Here is an 18,023-nt window from a genome sequence, read left to right as displayed (position 1 = left end):
TTCCAACGGTGGACGGCGCGGGGGCATAGGTACGTGTGAACTCTCCGCGCAGGTTAAATTATAAACATCAGACGCCCTAGAAATATGTTTAAAGATTGACTAAGTGTAATTTCATATGTTGTCATTCTAACCAAGCTGTGAACACGGTGGACTTCCGAAAGGAATGCGAGCCGATTTCCGTTCAAAATTGTACTCCACCAGGTGAATCTGCCGAGTGGCCCCTCGGTACGGTCGATCGGATGTGTGGGCTTAGTTGATCATGATTTTCTTCGAAGCACATGCGCGCATGCACCACCCTCGTCAAAAGTCCCCCCCACTGTACTTGACCATGGCATTTACAACTCTTACAGTAAAAGGTTATTGCAATGTATCATAATACATGAAGTTACACTGCGAATTCACAACTTGAACTCATGCAGGCTGGCTTGTGCCCGAGTTAAACACCATTCTCAGTGCCTGTTATTGTTCGTTGCTCTCAATGATTGTATGCGCACAATGAGTGAGGTCACGAAAAACGCCAAGGGAAAACCCCTAAAATTTCCAAATAATTTATGAATATTCATCACTATAGTCTCACGCAGTGCTAGCCAATCAGAGCCTTTTCTCAGTATCAACTGCGTCATATCGGCGCAGTACTATCACCCAGTTCTCGTGCATCGTGACCTTAGACGCTTAGCCATTTGTGATGCATTTTTGAGCTGCTGCCCCGAACTTCCGAAACAGGAACCGACCCTTTTGGGGCTTTTTTGGCGACGACTTCGCGACTTACTTTACATTGACTTCCGTTCTGAGAATTTCAGGATGCCTTCTATCGATGTAAAGGCTGAGGACCGGCGGATTCTGAAGCAGAAAATCGAGGACGTCAACGCGCCGAAGTTCACGAAACACGTTGGTGAGTAAAACCACATTGTATGCTATGTGTACACAAAATTGTACAGTGTACATTGTACATGTACATGTACAGGTATACAGAACAATGGACGATACTGTACAGGGGTTGGGTGGGTGTGTTTTTACCAGAGATGCAAGAGAATTAATATTGAGACCATGGTACAGTAAGCTTATAAGTGTGTCATATCGACTGCATTAGGTCTTGTATACTGACCATTATGATTCTTGCTGGATTGCGTTACCACTATTCAGTACTAATGGAAATCTTGTGTGTGTTTTTTAAACAAAATTTAAATTAAAAGTTGTAACTTGTTGATTCTTCATTTTTATGTGAGAGTAAAAGTTAACCTGAGAACTCTGGGATTTGTCATCTGTCGTCGCTTTGCGGGTGACGAACCCCAGATTTAACTTCAAGGGTTGGTAAAAGTAAACTTAAAATTTAGCTTTGCATCCCTCAGACCGTATTCTGGGCCTTAAATTACATTCAGTAAGAACGGAGGGGCTCAAAGTTCGGTGCTACTGTCATGACTGTTGGGTGTAATCAGTTGATCTGTGCGATCATCCTGTATCTGCGTGATTGGTCGACCTTACTCTACGATCTGTCTCTAATGTCACCTTCGAACAATTGTATTTTCTTTCTTACGTCTGAAGTGTCCTTTAAATACAATAAGGGGGTAGATGTAAATTTTCACAAAAGAATTTTTCAGAAAAATTAATATTTGGAACCATAATAAATGTCTCTGTGTATTTTCAATTGAAGTACATGCTATGAACATGAAGTTGAGGTTCAGCTTGTCTGACATCATAAAGAAAAAGTTGGCAAAATTATCTCAATTAGCGAAAAATTGAGGAAAACTGTTTTTCTACCAAAGTACCAAGTCTATGGTACCAAATGACAGGTTGATGTAGCATTGATGACGATGCTTTGGGTATCACACAGTGCAAGTACAGCTCTACAGCTGTTTGTAAGAAAAAATGTTTTGGCCCGTCAAAGGGACCTGAAAATGACCTCCAATGGCAGAGTTAGGGATAGCTTTTGTGTACAGACAGTAAGCAGTTGGCTTACTACAGTACGTTTAGGACTGGAGATGGAGACAAAATTGGGACTTAGGTGAAGCAAAGTTGTCAGTTGTATTTAGCATCTCCCAGGTGGTAGAACACCCTTGGCCCTTTCAATTGTAGTCTGGGGAGGAACCTGCCCCACCCCCTCGCAGGTACTGTGTACGTTACTAACAGCAAGTTATGACAACAAAGATCTTTTTTGTAAAAATCAGAGACATCATCAAACTGAAAAATGTTCAGTGTTTGCCAGCACTGTAAAAGCTACGCACCGGTACATATGTATGTACATGTATGCACAGTCTGTTTCAATGCACAATTTAATGTTAGTTTAAACTAACCACAAGTTTAACCCTAACAGTTCTGCATAAAATTTGGCTTGCAGTACTCAGTACTACAAGCCAAAATAATAACCAGTAGTCTAAGCCTGAACTGGGACCAAGCGCTACAAATTTACTACTTCTAGCTAGGTAGGGCACGCTTCATTGTTACTTGTACCGAGAACAATAAAGTTGTGCATTCAAAGCCAGAGCACTGTATGGTACATTGTCTTTCCTACATGTATTTCATGGCTTCAGAAAACAATAAGGTCATGTCCTCTAACAAGCGACAGCACTGTGTAAGTGTACTACATTTTACTACTAAGTACAGTGTACATGTAGTTTTTGTAGTATTTAGGGCTGTTAGGGTTAAACTTTGCTTTTTAAAGTTAGTTTTTTACCACATGTATGGGAACCATTTATTCCTGCATACACGTACATGTATACAGTACCCACCGTGTTGTTTATTGGAGCCCCTCAGGCTCAAGCTAGTCTGGAAATCAGGAAGGATTGTGGTTTTTCAACTTCCTGTACTTAACAGACTGTGTTTGATTTTGAATGAGATATCAGCTGCTCTGAGCCTTGGCATACAAACCCCCAACACACCCCCATTCTAGTAATGGTAGAATCTGGTCTGTTTTCTGGAGGCTCCATTTGACACCAATCAGGCAAGGTTTATCCCTTTGCATTTGTAGAAAAGTACATGAAACCAGCTCAAAAAAGGGATATTTACGGTATCTCAAGAAACATTCACTCCCTAATATGGCATCAAATTATGAAACGGGAACCACAAGACCTTTTACGTTTGATTTGAGTGATGTGTTCGTGAGTTCTGACATGAATAAGTGTACATGTATTACATGTAAGTACATGTACATGTATAAAAAACTGCTTTAGGGCTAAAGTTGGAAGATATTTGATGTCAATTTTGGTACAGTCCTTGTTTTGGCTTGGGAGGTCATGGAGAGTCTGCATACTGGTAGGGGATTCCAGTTGTTTTTTGATACATTTAATGTGGACTTTGACTTGCATACAATCAAAATTTCAATTAAACATGCTTTAAAATAAAAGATAACATAATATGTGAAGATATGCCGATATTGACTGCAGCTTCTGATACATGTAGTCTGTGCAGTAATGAGCAGCAGTTGGTCAGTAAAGTCAACACTCAGCAGTAAATGAGGCCAGCAGCATACATGTACATGTATTGTGTACCGGTATTTTACACATGCGTGTATGTATGTGTATGGACATGACCACATATGTACGGATACATGTGAAAGTGATTAATGCCATTGTAAGCCATACTCAGTGGACTTACCCGGCCTTGCTCACGACATTTGAACCAGGATACAATTTATTTTTTTCTGGTATGGGTTCCTGTTCAGGGAGGATAGTCTCTCTTTCATCGTGTCTGCTTTATTCTTTTGTTCTTGAATAAAAGGTTATCAGTTCCTCATTCTGAATGGTTTCAAAGGAATCTTGCTTTCGTTTGGTTTCATTGAGGACATTAAGGGGAGAGTACCCATCAATTTCACACAGAACATGAGGATCTCCTTCTCTGTCGTGTGATATTGGCTTTGCTATAGAAGGTGCCACTGACAGCTTAGAACAAAGACAAGGGAGCATGCTCCGTCACAGAGATGCTTTAACCCTTACCCTCCTCAATCCTTCACCTGTTGGAGGACTGAGGAGTGTTAGGGTTAATTAATAGCAAACATTGGCTAAGCATGCATTGCTGGTAATTTGCTGAGCAAAAGAAAATCAGTCACCAACCATGTGTCAGGCTTTCTTCCTTTACTTACATGTACAAACAATTTCTGTATTAAAGATGCAGACCATAAATATTTGGGAGCTGATTATTTGCAGGTGGAAGTACATGTATGTTTAGCCAATCACCCAATACCAGTCTGAGTATATTTGGAGCAGTGTTTTTGTACAAGGAATAGAAATTTGTGCACCAGATAATGTAAAGGAACATGGCATTTCTAAGTAGTCCACAGTGATTCAGAATCACATACATGTACATGTAGAAACACTTTTTTACCGTGACTGACACAAACATGGACGCAGATAGTTGGCAGAGTTTGATTATTTCCAACTTTGCAGAGTGTCTCCGTTGAATCATTAGTGTTCTGTAGACAGACGTGTACACAAATGTGATACAGGGTAAGAATGATGGGTGTAAAATCATAACCCTCTTGCACACGCTCCACTTACATGTACAGTACACTTCCTTCTTATTGACGAAGAAATGAACATTTCCTCAATTGTTAAAAAACTAGTTAACCAGCTTTAAGAAATGGTATGACCGAACCCCCCCAAGGCATTTCATATGAAAATTAAAGGATAGCATTTTGATTTCAGTAGTTGACTAATGTTACTTGTCGTCTCTGTCACACCTCTGGTGACCAATGTTACTTGTCATCTCTGACACACCTCTGCCGACCAATGTTACTTGTCATCTCTGTCACACCTCTGGTGGCCAATGTTACTCGTCATCTCTGTCATACCTCTGGTGACCAATTCTGGATCTTCATTTGTTGCTGTGTAGCGTTTGTTGCAACCATATGGAAACTACCATAGGCTTATGGCAGGCATGTAACCTTTCCTCGGATCAGGTGATTTCCTCGTCTTTACACTCATGCCAGTGAAAATTGATCAACACACAACGTCTAGTAAAGATTGGAATTTCCTCATTTTTTGTCAAAGTCCAAGTGGTATGCTTGTTACAGTTGATGTAGGCTACGGTATGTACATGTAAATGTACACAGGATCTAGAGATTGTTTACCTCTCTGTAGCTCTGGTATACATATTCATTATAAGGGCGGAGCATTTTGCACTGATGAGTTCATGAATAAAGTAAATTTGTTTTTCATGGAACATGTACAGTATTTGGCAAAGAGCCAAGGAGTATGCACTGTACATGCATTGCACCTTGACAGATAAATCCACACAGCTGCACAGGCTCAGAATCAACAATTTGTAAAGAATTCATTTACCATCTGATACTTTGTTTGACCCGTTTGCTGTCAAAATTGAAATTCTTATAAAAGAGGAATTCCATAAAATTCATCAATTTTCCAGGGAAGCAGAAGGTGATCTTAGTACTGGTGAAGAGGAAGACAGAGTAATTATTTGAAGGAAAACCATTAAGCAAAAACCCTGAAACTGTGTCAGCCGGATTCCTCACTGTGTATCCATTGTTCCTACTGGGGTGGATTGAAGCACAGCTCAGTGGTTTTACATGTCTTGCATCTTTGCCAACATCAGTCTTTGCATGTGACCCATCAACCCTTTGGACAATACTTGTTGCCTTGGCAAAGCACCAGGGGCTGTCCCTCAATGTTCTTTTCAGGGAAGTGATCTTCATGCACTGGTATATATAGATACGACTCAGCGACATCAGGTTTTCCAGAGGGGAATCCCCTTAGCTTTCCTTGTCTCTCATTTGCATAGTGTGCATGGTACATGTACATAGTACTAGTAGTATATTATGTGGAGAGAGATTAGCCAGCCTGGCAGTGAAGAAATCGCTTCTTGCTGGATAAGGTGTATAACTTTGTGCAACAATTTGTGTACCATCGATGCACGCTACGCAAGTGATGGTGTTTCTCCTCAGGGTGTCTTGTTGAGAGCTAATAATTGACTTTGTTCTTCCCAGCTAGAGCGTTGACTGTACTTTGTTGCCAGAAGTATGTGTGTTTGGTTTGAACAAACTTGTGTTTTGTTTCTTGTCATGCAATTGTTTTAGTACTAGGTACAGTGCCATGCTTTCCATATCCTTTGTCATCCTGTGTGTTATTTTTTTCATGATTTCAATATCCTGTTTGTGGAATGAATATACCATATGTTCAATGTACGTCTCTTCTACAGTTTGTGGTGCAACATGTAGCTTCACATTTTTGACAGTTTGAAATTTCAAGTTTGAACTTGATACTTTTCATTTGTTAATTTTTTTGTAATTTGGGTTGTTTTTTAATTTCTCGCAGGTGTGACCAATCAATCAACAATGCCTTGCAACCTGTACAGTAAATGTGATTCCATTATACCGGAGGAACCACCGCCTGCAACTTATGACAGCCCGCCCCTCAAGAGTAATGAAATGATTAACACTTACAAGACGTTGCCGACAAAGCCCGGTGTTGGGTCTGAGATGGCAGTAAAACAACCTTCAAAGGAATCCCAAACAGTTGAAAAAGCTTCCAAGCTTGCAGGAAATATGAAGAATGGCAGTGATGAAAAACAAAAGCCACAGGCAACCACCTCAAAGAAATCTAAACCACGAAGCTTCAGCTTACTGGAAATGAGTTACAAGGACAAGGAGGGCAAAGGTCATGGTCGTCTGGTCCGACAGAGAAGTGTGAAGTTCTCTTATGAGAAGGAAACCCACAAGCTGAGTCATGCAGCTAGTGCGCCGGCTGCCATAAGCGAGGCCCTAGAGTCTCAGGTAGAAGATGAAGTCTTCACAGAAGAGAAAGAAAAGAAAGATGACAACAAGACACTGGAAAGTGGGAACAACTCGTCATATGCTCCAGCAGATGTTGACAGCTCTGGCAAGAAAACAGAGAAAGAGGGGGGCACAGAAGATGCAGACGAGAAAACTGAGCCGGTTGTCGAGGATGAGAGAAAGGCAACTGAGAGAGTGGCAGAGGATGCTGAGAAAAGGGAAAAAGAAAAGAGCGCATTGGTGGAGGAAGTAGGGGAAGAGGCAAAGATGCCTGGAAAGGCTGAAGAGGAGAAAGTCTCCAAGGATGCAAATGAGAAGTCCAAGACAGAGGGAGGGACCTCACTTGTGCAGATGCTGACACAAGACTTGCAGACAGCACTGCGTCTTGAAGACGGCGGTGAGAAAGATAAGACGGAGGTGAAGGCTGAGGGGGAGGTCTCTGCCCTGGCTGATGACTTGCAGCAAAGTTTGTCTCTCGAGGGGAAGGATGACAAAGAGGCGGTCTGCAAAATGGCAGAAGGAGGCGGAGTTGGTACCTCAGAGAAGGGACAACCCCGACTGAGAGCCAAAGGTATTCACAGAGAAGATGCCTTTGGTCAACCAAATGTCATCCTAAGCACCAATAACACCTTCAACCAGCACTGTCAGCAAGGCCAGTGGATAGCTAGCCAGCCTGCACTTAGCTCACCTAATTGGCACATCGGGGCTCAGCCTCAGAACCAACCACTCCCGCCCTTGTCTGTGTTTCTGCGGCCGCCGATGAAGCCCAGCGGTCAACCCAGTCAGAGTGTGGTCTGCCCTCCAGGACAGAGCAATCTGACCCGTATGGTCTACATGGGTCCCTCCAGATCCCAGATGCTCACTGTCAGCAATCAGTCCATGCAGCAGCAGTACGCCCAAAAAAACCTCTGCCACAACACCAGCATGCAACAGCTGCAGACCAGCTACCCACAGAATTGTTTGCACAGCGGCGGGCCTACAGTCCCCATGACCCAACCCCAGCCCATGAATATTCCCAATCAGAGCACTGGGAACCCGAAAGAGGATGACTGGCCGCCAACACCCGAGGCTCACGACAATGACATCTTGGACCGGTCTCCAGTGGAGAATGAAGAACCCATGGCTTTTCAGGTGGGAAACCTTGGGATAGATTTGATGGGTACCCCTTCTCCCCAGTCATCTTGGGATGGAAGCCAAGCCCCCAGTCTGGCCTCTACAAGCCCTGTTCCTTCCCCCTACACTCCTGACATCCAGCAGTTGTCTCCAGCCCCGCTAGTTCCTGACGTCAATAGTCCCTGGTCACCGGAATCCAACATCAGCTCCACAGGGGAACCCCCTTCGCCGTGCGGCTCCACCATCATCAAAGTAACTGACAACATGACCTTTGGGATGGTCACTGTTTCCCCCGTGTCCCCTCACTCTGCCAAGCGTCAGCGGAACGATTCCAGCACCGATTCACTTGAGGCTCAAGAGCGAATCTCGGGCATCAAGAAGTACCTGCAGACCGGCACGCCTGATTCTAGCCCTACCTACCAGACTCAGATGATGTCCCCACCACAGGTCCCATCCTACTGCCCTTCCCTTACGCCTCCTTACACCCCTGCTCCTGCACCTGAAATCCCCCCGCAGGCCTTCAGGATGCCGTACACCGGCGTAAATCAGCCCTTTCCTACCACATGTACGCCTCACCAAGTCCCACCGACACCCCATCGCACCTACCAGCAGTCGGATACACCCCCTGAAGGGGAGCTGGAAGCATTCCGTAAGCAGCTGGCAGAATGGAGTGTGGAGGAACTCCTGATGCCAGATGAAGACATGGATACGTAAGTCTTTCATCATTTGCATAAATTTGCATATTAATACATACCAGTACTCTGAATATCTCAAAATTTAACTTAAATTTTGTCAGTTTGTTTTTACAATGGAAGAGTGGGTGTGACTGACACAGATGCATGATTTGTAAACATGTGGCACATGGTCTGTGTTTGTTCATAAGCCAAGTTAACAACTTGTTTGGTCAGTTCCTGTGTGAAGGCTGGCAGTCTGGATGAGCAAATCATTATTGTCTTAGTTGACAAGCTAAATGAGTGATCACCCTGTAAACATCATACCAATTCCAGATAATAAAGAAAGTGTGACAAAGCAACCATGAGTTAGTGTGAGATCAAGAGAGGCTGTTCTTTTACATCAAAGCTATCCCTTTGGTATGGGGATGCATGTACCGGGATGCAGAAACAAAAGCTGTGCTGAGCACACTTGACCAATTTCTGTTTGGAATGTACATGTAACAGTGTGGTCTTTATGTGTGTGCCGGGCACCAGTTGAAATGGTCTCATCTTTGCCCTTGTGGGGTACCGTCAACACGGTGTGTGGAAATTATGGACTCTATGAGGAGTGACACATTGTTACTGGTGTTGACCTGTTGTCTGTGTTCTTGTCCTTCTGTTTGTTACCAGTGTTCTCCATCTTGCCATCTGCCAGACGAAGGTCGCCCTCTCTCTGGCCATCATTGAACGCATCTGCAATTGTAAGCAGAAGGTCTGCCTGAATGTCAAGAATAAACTCCAACAGGTGAATAGGAATACCTGCATTCGTAGATGGTAGAGGGTGCTGTTCGGGGGATTTTTAGAGCGGTATCAAACTCAATCAACATCAGTCTAATGGGAGATGCACTTAAAACCTGGGAAGGGTTTTTTTGTGAATGTTTACATTACCCACTTGAGTTGAATACCAGGGTCCCAAAAATTGCATTCCAAGCTCTGAAATTTGCAAAGGTCAGTTTGCTGAATTTCTGGAAGCGAGTGTAACAGCGAACTCTTTGCAATGGCATGCGACATCTTGCACAAATCAATTTTTGCAATCACAAATGATCTTTCTTTGGGAAAAATGTGGGGAGTATCGTTTTTAAAGTTGGAGATTTTTATTTTAGAAAGTGTTCTGTCAAAAAGAGTGTCTGGAAAAGGAGATTTTAAGAATTGATACTGGAGGAATATACAATCACTTTCTGAAAGTGGCTAGCAATGGAATTACCGATAGGACAAATACTACATTGCCCAGGGGGCATATGGCCTAATGGTTAGGGTTTGTAGCTTCTGATCATAGGGTCTGGGGTTCGAATCCAGCTGGTGGCAGCATGTTGTGATCTGGGGCAGTCACTTTACCCCTATGTGCCTTGTGTCACCCAGAAGTAAATACCTGTGAGGGCAGACATGGCAATGTTTAGCCGTTTGCGCCCAAATGGCAGCATCAGGCTAGTATACTCCCCAGAGGGCTGAGATGGTTTCAGGAATGTTCAGATGGTGTGGGCCCAATCTGCGCTATATAAGAACTGACTCTTATCATTGTCCCTAATCCTTCATGTTGAATGCTCATTTGAACCCCCCCCCCCAAGTTCAACAACGTTGTGTTTTTGTTTTGGTGTTAAGATTGATTAAACTTGCAACAAACCTTCTGTTTATTTTTTTTCCTGTCGGTGCAGACACCCCTATACCTGTCGGTGATTTCCAATCTGCCGATACTGACACAGATCTTGATCAACTACGGCGCAGATCTCTTCATCCGCAACAGGCACGGCAACACACCACTGCATGCTGCTGCCAGAAATGGGAACACCGAAGCCATCAAGGTTGGAAATCATTCCATGACATGGAAGAGCCACTGTGTTCTTAAGTAGGGTTGTGCCGAATGTCTGAATAATTGATCGATCATCAAATTTTCGAATATTATTTGTTTTAAATGAAAAAAATGCACTATGGAGACATGTTTCAAACAGATTCAAATGAAAAGCGACAGAAAGCTTATAATGACTCAAAGAGTAAATTATTCATTAGAAAGAAAGTAAAAGGATACAAATTTTCAAGAGGACAAGAAGTCCCCTCAACAGTCAATGGAAAAAGTTGTTGAGTTTTAAAGTGCTTTGTAGCTGTGCATTAGGAAACCTCGCAGATGAGGAGCAAAACTAGAGTTGGATTAAAATGTATTGACAGCTTGCTCATTGAATTGATTTCCTTTGATCTCAGGCGATTTGCGAAGGTATGAGCTACTGTGGTTACAGCGAGGAAACCACACGGGATCTCTTTGATACTATCAACTATGATGGTAAGGATCACTACGGATTTCTGAGTTTATTTCCTGCACAGGATGTCAAACTTGGAAGCCCACATTTGGCATGTTTTGTTAGTACAATAAAATGATTTTGTTTCCTCATCACAATTCTTTCATCCCTGAATGAAGCTAATGTGTAATTCCTTTTTTATGCCATGCTAACAACCAGTTTCAAAGTCCACAAGTTAATGTAGGCTTAACCACTACCAGCCGGGGACTCCGGGATCAGAGCCGTATGGTTTATATGTGCGGCCGGGGTCTCCGAACTCGGACAAAGGAAACGGGGCCCTGTAACAAAAGACCGTACTCCTAACAAAAGACCAGGCTGCTGGGCATGACCGGCATTTTTCGCTCTCAAAAGTGGTGATAATCCAGCGTTATTTAGAAACCGTATACCAGGGTTTGGGGTATTTAGAGCAAGCGGATTACCACCGGGGACAAAAGCTCTCCACCACCGCAGCGATGAGCCACACAGCACCGCTGCATGCTAATCTGGCCCCTATTGAAAAGAGGTCAGCAGTGCACTGAGCCAGGTTCGTGAACAAAAGACAGCTGTATAACACCGCACAATCTGGGCTCTGTTTACAAGGCTGCAGGCCTGGCTGAAATATTCGGGCGTCAATGAAGGTCACCTGTCAACTTAGAGTAGTGCCTGAAGATTACTCCCTGCGGCTATAAACGACCGTTAAATGGAATGATGAATTGTTGAAGGATTTTGAAAACGGAAAAATTGATAGTCATGCCGGCCCAGCATCCTCAACGTTGAAAAATGCCCCGGTCCGAAGTGGTTAAGAACACTGGGAATCTGGTTATCATTACAGACATGTAACCGCAAGATATGGGACGGAGAGGTAGCCCCAACATGTCCAAACCCCATAGACACTCTAGACTATTGTTACCTAATCCATCCCCCGGATGTGTGGAAAGAATTCCCGAGATTTTGGTTCTCTCCGTCCCATATCTTGCTTCAAATGTTGGCAGATACTCCGGTAACTCGTGCTGGACATGTCCAAATCAATGGTCATTCTATCACTGGATTAGAATTGATATCTGTTCACTGATAACAATAAAAGACCTCAGATATATGGTTTGTTTGTTATAAGTTTAATTCCTCCAGTCAACTCCTCTCTTTGAAGCTGACAATTTGGTGAAGGCATTGCTTATTTAAAGCACCATCTATTTTGAAGTTCATGTGAAAATGGGTAGTGTATTGCCATTAGATTGGAAACCTATGAAAATGTGAGAGGCTCAACAAAATTTCATTGGTCAAATCTGTTGATATTTGGCAGGCAAGTCAGCACTCATGCTTGCTGTGGAAAACCATGGCAACATGACTCTGGAAGGAGAATTTATCAACTGCCATGAGACCGTCTGCCTCCTGCTTCAAAGCTTCGGATCGGCACTCCAACAGGTAAGTTTGGTCAGGACCAACGTGGTTCAGTTGGATAGAATTTATCCCCAGTTTCCTAGGCAACACAAAATGACCAACTAGGTTCCTTTTGCTGTGGATGGGATTATGGGTCGCTCCCAGGCTACAATGCACCCAATGAAACTCTTTGCTTGCAAAAGCAAATAAGGGCAAAGTGGCTTGCCTAGGGACACAACATATGTAAAACAGCTGGATTTGAACCCCACACCCTCTGATCACAAGTCACAGAACCTCTGTGGCTCCTGTCTCCAACATTCTCCTGTCCTGTACTTGCCATATGCAATGAGCCATCCCTTTAAACCCACGTGTCATCGTGATCAATATTAACAGTTCAACTGCCGAGGTCAAAGTGTTGAGTGACACTGTACAGTGGCTTGATGGCACAATAATGTCTGTTAAAGTAACCCGTCTAATATAATTGTCCAACGCCGTGACCAAAGCTTTTAAATGGGATCAATGGGAAAGGTCGGCAGCATATCCAGCTCGTAGTTGGATGTTCCATGTTAAACCTTCTTTCCCATAATGCAACAGGATTCAAACAGCGGTAAGACCGCCCTCCATTACGCTGTAGAGTTGCATAAGATTGATCTCATCTTGGACTTGTTGGACAACTGTGAGGACGCGGGAAGACTCGTCAATAGTCAGATGTATGATGGCAACACGGCGCTGCATCTGATCGTCGGCCGCGACCGTCCGGAGCACGAGATCCTGGAAATCGTCAATCTCCTGATGACGCATGGCGCTAATGTTGGTCTGGAGAATGCCGCGCGTGAGAAACCACATGATCTGCTACATCGTGAGCATGTTGAGGTAAGACCAGAGAGATGAAGTGGGGGGGGTATTCATTGAATAACCAGAGAGGTCGTTTAGTGAAAAATTAAGCTGATTGCGCAAGTGCGCCCTCATTGGAAAAAAAGAGATACATGTAGCCTCATCTGATGAGTGCATGCCATTGATATCATGTGCCAGGCTCAGACTTAGATCCTATTGGAGTGCGCGCATTTAGCTTTGACAATGAAGTATTCATGCTGTTTCCATGTGAACTCATACTGCTGCAGCAGCCTTCATTCATCATTGTTAACAGATCCAAACAATGTTGTTGCTTGTAGTGGCAATCAGCTCAAGTCAAGTAATTTCTGTGCAAGGAAAGCCACAGTTGTTTGCGTGGATGTCCACTGCTTCCGACCGTTTTCTTTTACTGTGCAGATTTAATTGCTGTATGGCCATTTTGTTCCCACAAATTGTGTACGTTGTCAGTCACCACAGATGACAGAAGCAAGAAATCCAGTGTGCTGATTGGTCCTAAAATAGTGCACTTGGTATAGTTGTTTGAAAATATGAAATTATTTATATTCTCCTTGCTTGCTCGTTGCAGATCAAAAGACGTCTTCACGGACAAGGTAATCGCAAGAGGTGAATATTTGACCCATAGTTACCATGATGGCAGAAGTTGGTGTCAGATGTTTTATTCTTTAGCTTTATTTTTTAGAAGGTTCCAGACTTCAGAGGAGTAACCTGGTTCCATTCATACTGGTTAAAATTAATCATGAGGTTTACATTACTCTGACGGATGTAAAAAATACAGCGTTTTGCTGTCTATGAATTTCAGTCTTGATATCCAAAGTGGTATTGGTATTGATGCATTGACATGGGTGTCACGCTGAAGATTGACTCTCCTTCACCAAAGTTAAATTGTTTTGCCGTCATCAAGAAAATGTGACCATGGATTTGCCGATAAACAAGCCTGACAGACACACTTTATGGCGGAGAGTAACAGAACACATTTTCAGAATACAATGTGGGACGTAAAAAATATCTAATTGTACATAACTCGGTCAGGTGGCCATGTAAACCTGATACCTAATGTTAACCGGCATTGGTCAACACGGATCAGGTATTGCAGTAGAAAACAGGATGCTGTGCGTTTTGGTTTCTACAAAACTTTCATTTCCGTTTAGCTTACTGTATATATTGCCTGTAGTGCATTTTGTGGTTGAGAATGACAGTCTTTAAAGACAAAATTATTTATCAGTTTTTTGTCACTTTTCATTAATTTGATTAAATGTAAGATTTTGACGGATTTGATGAGGGGAACAAGGAGTTACAGTAGTACGTAGCTCTTACTTTGGTTTGTTATCAATAAACATTAGTGGCAACTTGATTTCATTTTTAAACCAAATAAGTGCCTCCTATGGCCAAATTAAAGAAATTATTGTATAGATGGAAGAGTACATTGAAAAGAGACATGTACATTACCTGCCACATAATACATGGTTAATGGCGACATACCTTCAGTTTGGTATCACACTTAATTAAGTCTGTAAAAATGTTTATCTGAACAATTTTTGTTTAAAGGGTGTAACATTTTAACGAACCTTCAACCTCAAGGTAGACTTTTATAGAACCAGTACATACACCGTTTATTGGTAAAGTTTGGAGTATTGAATGGAAGATGTAGTGAACATTATCAAATGACAATATATTAGTCTGTACATTTATATGAAACTGTTGCCGTGGTAATTGTGATGTATCATACTCAGATGCCCTGTTTTGGGGGTTGATCACATGACCCGCCCCCTCACGGTGCCTTCTTAAACTTCCAATTTGTTTCATTGCTCTGATATTGTTCTGAATGAATTACACTTGTACTTCACTCACCCAAAAGAACTTTGTAAACTTTTCCTAAATTCAGTTAGAAATTTAGTACAACTGCAAATTGTGTTTGTATATGTGAACCAATTTTTATTCTTTTCCTCAACATCTTTGCCCGTGTACAGGTGGCTTTGTTGCCATTAAAATAGAAAATGATCGTTACATTGATTATGTAATCTCTGAAGCATCTTATGAATAATGCAGTCGTAAATATTTGATTTTATTGATAACTCTAACATACTCAGACACTTATTTACTTTTGTTTTGCATATCCATTGTTTTTAATCATGTAATTGACAGGACTGGACTTCAGTGGTGGAAACAAATTAGTATTTTTTGTGGGTGGAGTTGAGTCCAGAAATGCAAGGGGTGGCATTCAGAATGAGGTTTGACACGTTGAAATCTGACCTTGAAGTTAAACTGACTACATTTTAAACTGTAAATTGTTATCTCATCGACCAGAAATAATCCATAATTGCATGCTAAATTGTAGACAGTTCTTTATTTCTTCAACTTGCTTGTATATATAGCAAACATACATGTTAAAAGGTAAAGTTGTTATGTACGGTTCAAAACATATTTCAGTGTATTGTTTGACACGCCAGAATTTAAGGTAAGTTTGAACATTTGAAAATCTTTGGCCACTGTAGCTAGGAATATGATTTAATTTTGCCTTGACCAAGAGTAGTATCAATGAAAGCTTGATTTTAATAATTCGTTGAATAGAAAATGAAGCCAAATCCTACAAGTTTAGAGACAGTCAAAACACTCCTTCAGGAATTTTTCAATTCTACCGTGAAACAGTTCTGCCGCTTTGTAAAAAAACCTTGAATACCATGCTCACATAGTGCAGCCAACTGACCTCATTGTAAACCCTAGTTAGTGTAAATTGATGAATGGTGTATAAAGTCCCTGCTATATTTGGAGATGAGGGTATTTGGCAAACAGTCGTTACAGACCCCAGTTTTGTTATAATTAATGGTAAAAAGTACTAAGTACATAGCCTCGTTATTTTTAGAACAAGTGATTTTTATAATTCACCAGTTATAATAAATAAAATACATGTCATGGTATTGTAAATATTGCTTTCAGTCAAGTTGTTACCATTATTAATGCAATTTGTTTTGCCCAAATCCTACATTTCCACCCAACAAGACATTCATAGTGGCCACCTGTCCATAGTGGCCTCCTGTCCATACAGGCTACTAGTCGATACAGGTCACTAGTTCATAGTGACCACCTGTTCATAGTGGCCACCTGTCCATACAGGCTACTAGTCGATACAGGTCACTAGTTCATAGTGACCACCTGTCCATAGTGGCCACCTGTCCATAGTGGCCACCTGTCCATACAGGCTACTAGTCGATACAGGTCACTAGTTCATAGTGACCACCTGTCCTACAGGCCACTTGTTCATTGTGACCAGCTGTCCTTACTGGCCACCTGTTCATACAGGCCATGCAGGCCAATCGTTCATAAAGGCCACCTGTCATTGAAGGCCTTTTGTTCATAGTGGACACTTGTCCTTGCAGGCCACTTACTCTACTGGCCACTCTGACAAGCCGAGAGTCTTTTGAGGTGACACTGTTCTTTCAGCTCAACAAAGTTTGGCCAGAGAGTTTCCTGTAGTTTCCTTTCTGATCAACTAATCGCCCACATTAGCCGGTCTGCACTGTGCATCACGTATGTGCATTTCTACTTTCAAAAAACTTTCTTTGTGTCTCCAGCGCTTTGTAATACATGGCCACATCAGTACCATCCACACACCGCACAACTCGTGCCCGTAGTACAGGCTGACCATTATCCAAGCTGTCCATTTCGCCCAGAATTTGAAAGACAGAGCTCACCCTCCCTCCAAATGGCTCAACGAGACGTGTGTCAACAAGAAGTTGATGACTGCAGTGTCGTTCCACACTGCATACCACTGCCTGTCCCTTGATACAGTCATAGCTCACCAACCTGAACTCAGAAATGCATATAAAGAGAAAGAAAATGTCGGATGTCATCTACAGGTCAGGGTCAGAAACAAAAGCAACAGTTCTTTTTATAGCTCCAAGTTTCAATGCAAGCATAGTGTCCTATTTTAAAACTCAAATGTCTTTGTACTTTGTGAATTCAGCTCACAAACCTGATGGGGAACTCTCGGTTTCACATGCCAATGATAGAGTGTTGCCCCATGCTTGTTCACTAATGACACCCTTGTTTTGAAGGAAATTGAATTTAAATTCTCAAAACCCAACATGTTTAAGTGCCATGAAACCCATGTCCCTGGCAACTTTTGCTCATATTATGCTGGACATTATGCACAGCACTAAAGTACGTGTACATCCATCAATAGAGTACACATTGTCATTGGGGCCCACTCCATGGAGAAAGAAAAATCTGTTTTCCTTCCTCCATGCCCACTCTAAATAATAAATAAAATTTAAAGAGGAACTCACAAAAACAGTAAAATAGTTGCTGAAACTAGTGAAAGGGTGGAAAATGTACACTTCTTAAAATATTATCCTCCCACGAATTTATCTCTCTGTGTTCACGTTGTATTTGTTCCCCTCACCACATAAAATAAGCGGGGATGCCCATGCAATGCCTATAAGCATGCACTGCACGTTCCAAATACGAAGCTTAGGCCTACCTCGCCATAATTCGAACATGTTGTCCACGGTAGACCTCAGACAATGTGTCTGTCAGCTCACTAAGTTTGACTATCTTCCCACTTTGAGGGAGATTCCATGCCATGTCTCGACAGAAAGATTTAAAAACTGCCTTTTTGCACTCGAAATGTTTGAGTTACGCGTAAATTAATATCAAGTTCGCGCGATTGTTTACAATGTGACTGGCAATTTTTGCTCTATAGATGGCGCCATACATATTTTACAACCCGTAGCGCTAGCGGGGGTGCCGTCTTAAATTGTAATTAATTTTATTAAGCTGTAGGCGGTATGAATTTACATGTAATTTTAATCAACTAAAAAGAATTGGAAGGAGTGGATAAGCATAATAGCTAATCATCTATAGCTCAAATCTCAGTCACAGCATGAAACAAGATATTTAAGCCCTCAAATCAATAAAGTGGGTAACAGATAATTATGTCTATATGCCCATATTCGATGTTTT

At 42.2% G+C, this 18,023-nt stretch overlaps 2 protein-coding genes across 5 annotated transcripts; one reads left to right on the top strand and one right to left on the bottom strand.

The window, feature by feature from the left end:
- Positions 1–653: 653 nt before the first annotated feature.
- On the top strand, positions 654–15,986 carry LOC110989336 (uncharacterized). Of its 2 annotated transcripts, none has more exons than XM_022253655.2 (8): positions 654–892; positions 6,264–8,544; positions 9,178–9,292; positions 10,200–10,346; positions 10,741–10,819; positions 12,115–12,236; positions 12,786–13,064; positions 13,630–15,986. In XM_022253655.2, exons 1-8 carry the CDS (start codon positions 802–804, stop codon positions 13,669–13,671), a joined length of 3,156 nt encoding a protein of 1,051 aa, XP_022109347.2. In that variant the 5' UTR covers positions 654–801; the 3' UTR covers positions 13,672–15,986. The 2 variants fall into 2 exon arrangements, with proteins under 2 accessions (XP_022109347.2, XP_022109349.2); XM_022253657.2 differs by lacking the exon at positions 654–892 and adding an exon at positions 5,777–5,966.
- On the bottom strand, positions 14,971–17,749 carry LOC110989337 (CST complex subunit TEN1-like). 3 transcript variants are annotated; one of them, XR_015426750.1, is made up of 3 exons: positions 17,542–17,749; positions 16,215–16,865; positions 14,971–16,163 (listed from the first exon to the last, which is right to left on the bottom strand). XR_015426750.1 is itself a non-coding variant. In XM_022253658.2 (2 exons), exons 1-2 carry the CDS (start codon positions 17,643–17,645, stop codon positions 16,586–16,588), a joined length of 384 nt encoding a protein of 127 aa, XP_022109350.2. In that variant the 5' UTR covers positions 17,646–17,749; the 3' UTR covers positions 14,971–16,585. The 3 variants fall into 3 exon arrangements, 1 of the variants encoding a protein (XP_022109350.2); XR_015426751.1 differs by having other exon boundaries at positions 16,232–16,865; XM_022253658.2 differs by having other exon boundaries at positions 14,971–16,865.
- Positions 17,750–18,023: the final 274 nt, after the last annotated feature.

The sequence above is a fragment of the Acanthaster planci genome, linkage group LG10 (genome assembly GCF_054643075.1).
Source record: "Acanthaster planci isolate LZ-2023a linkage group LG10, COTS_SCS, whole genome shotgun sequence".
In the NCBI taxonomy this organism is placed as follows: Eukaryota; Metazoa; Echinodermata; class Asteroidea; order Valvatida; family Acanthasteridae; genus Acanthaster; species Acanthaster planci.
This window is presented reverse-complemented; position numbering and strand designations above follow the sequence as displayed.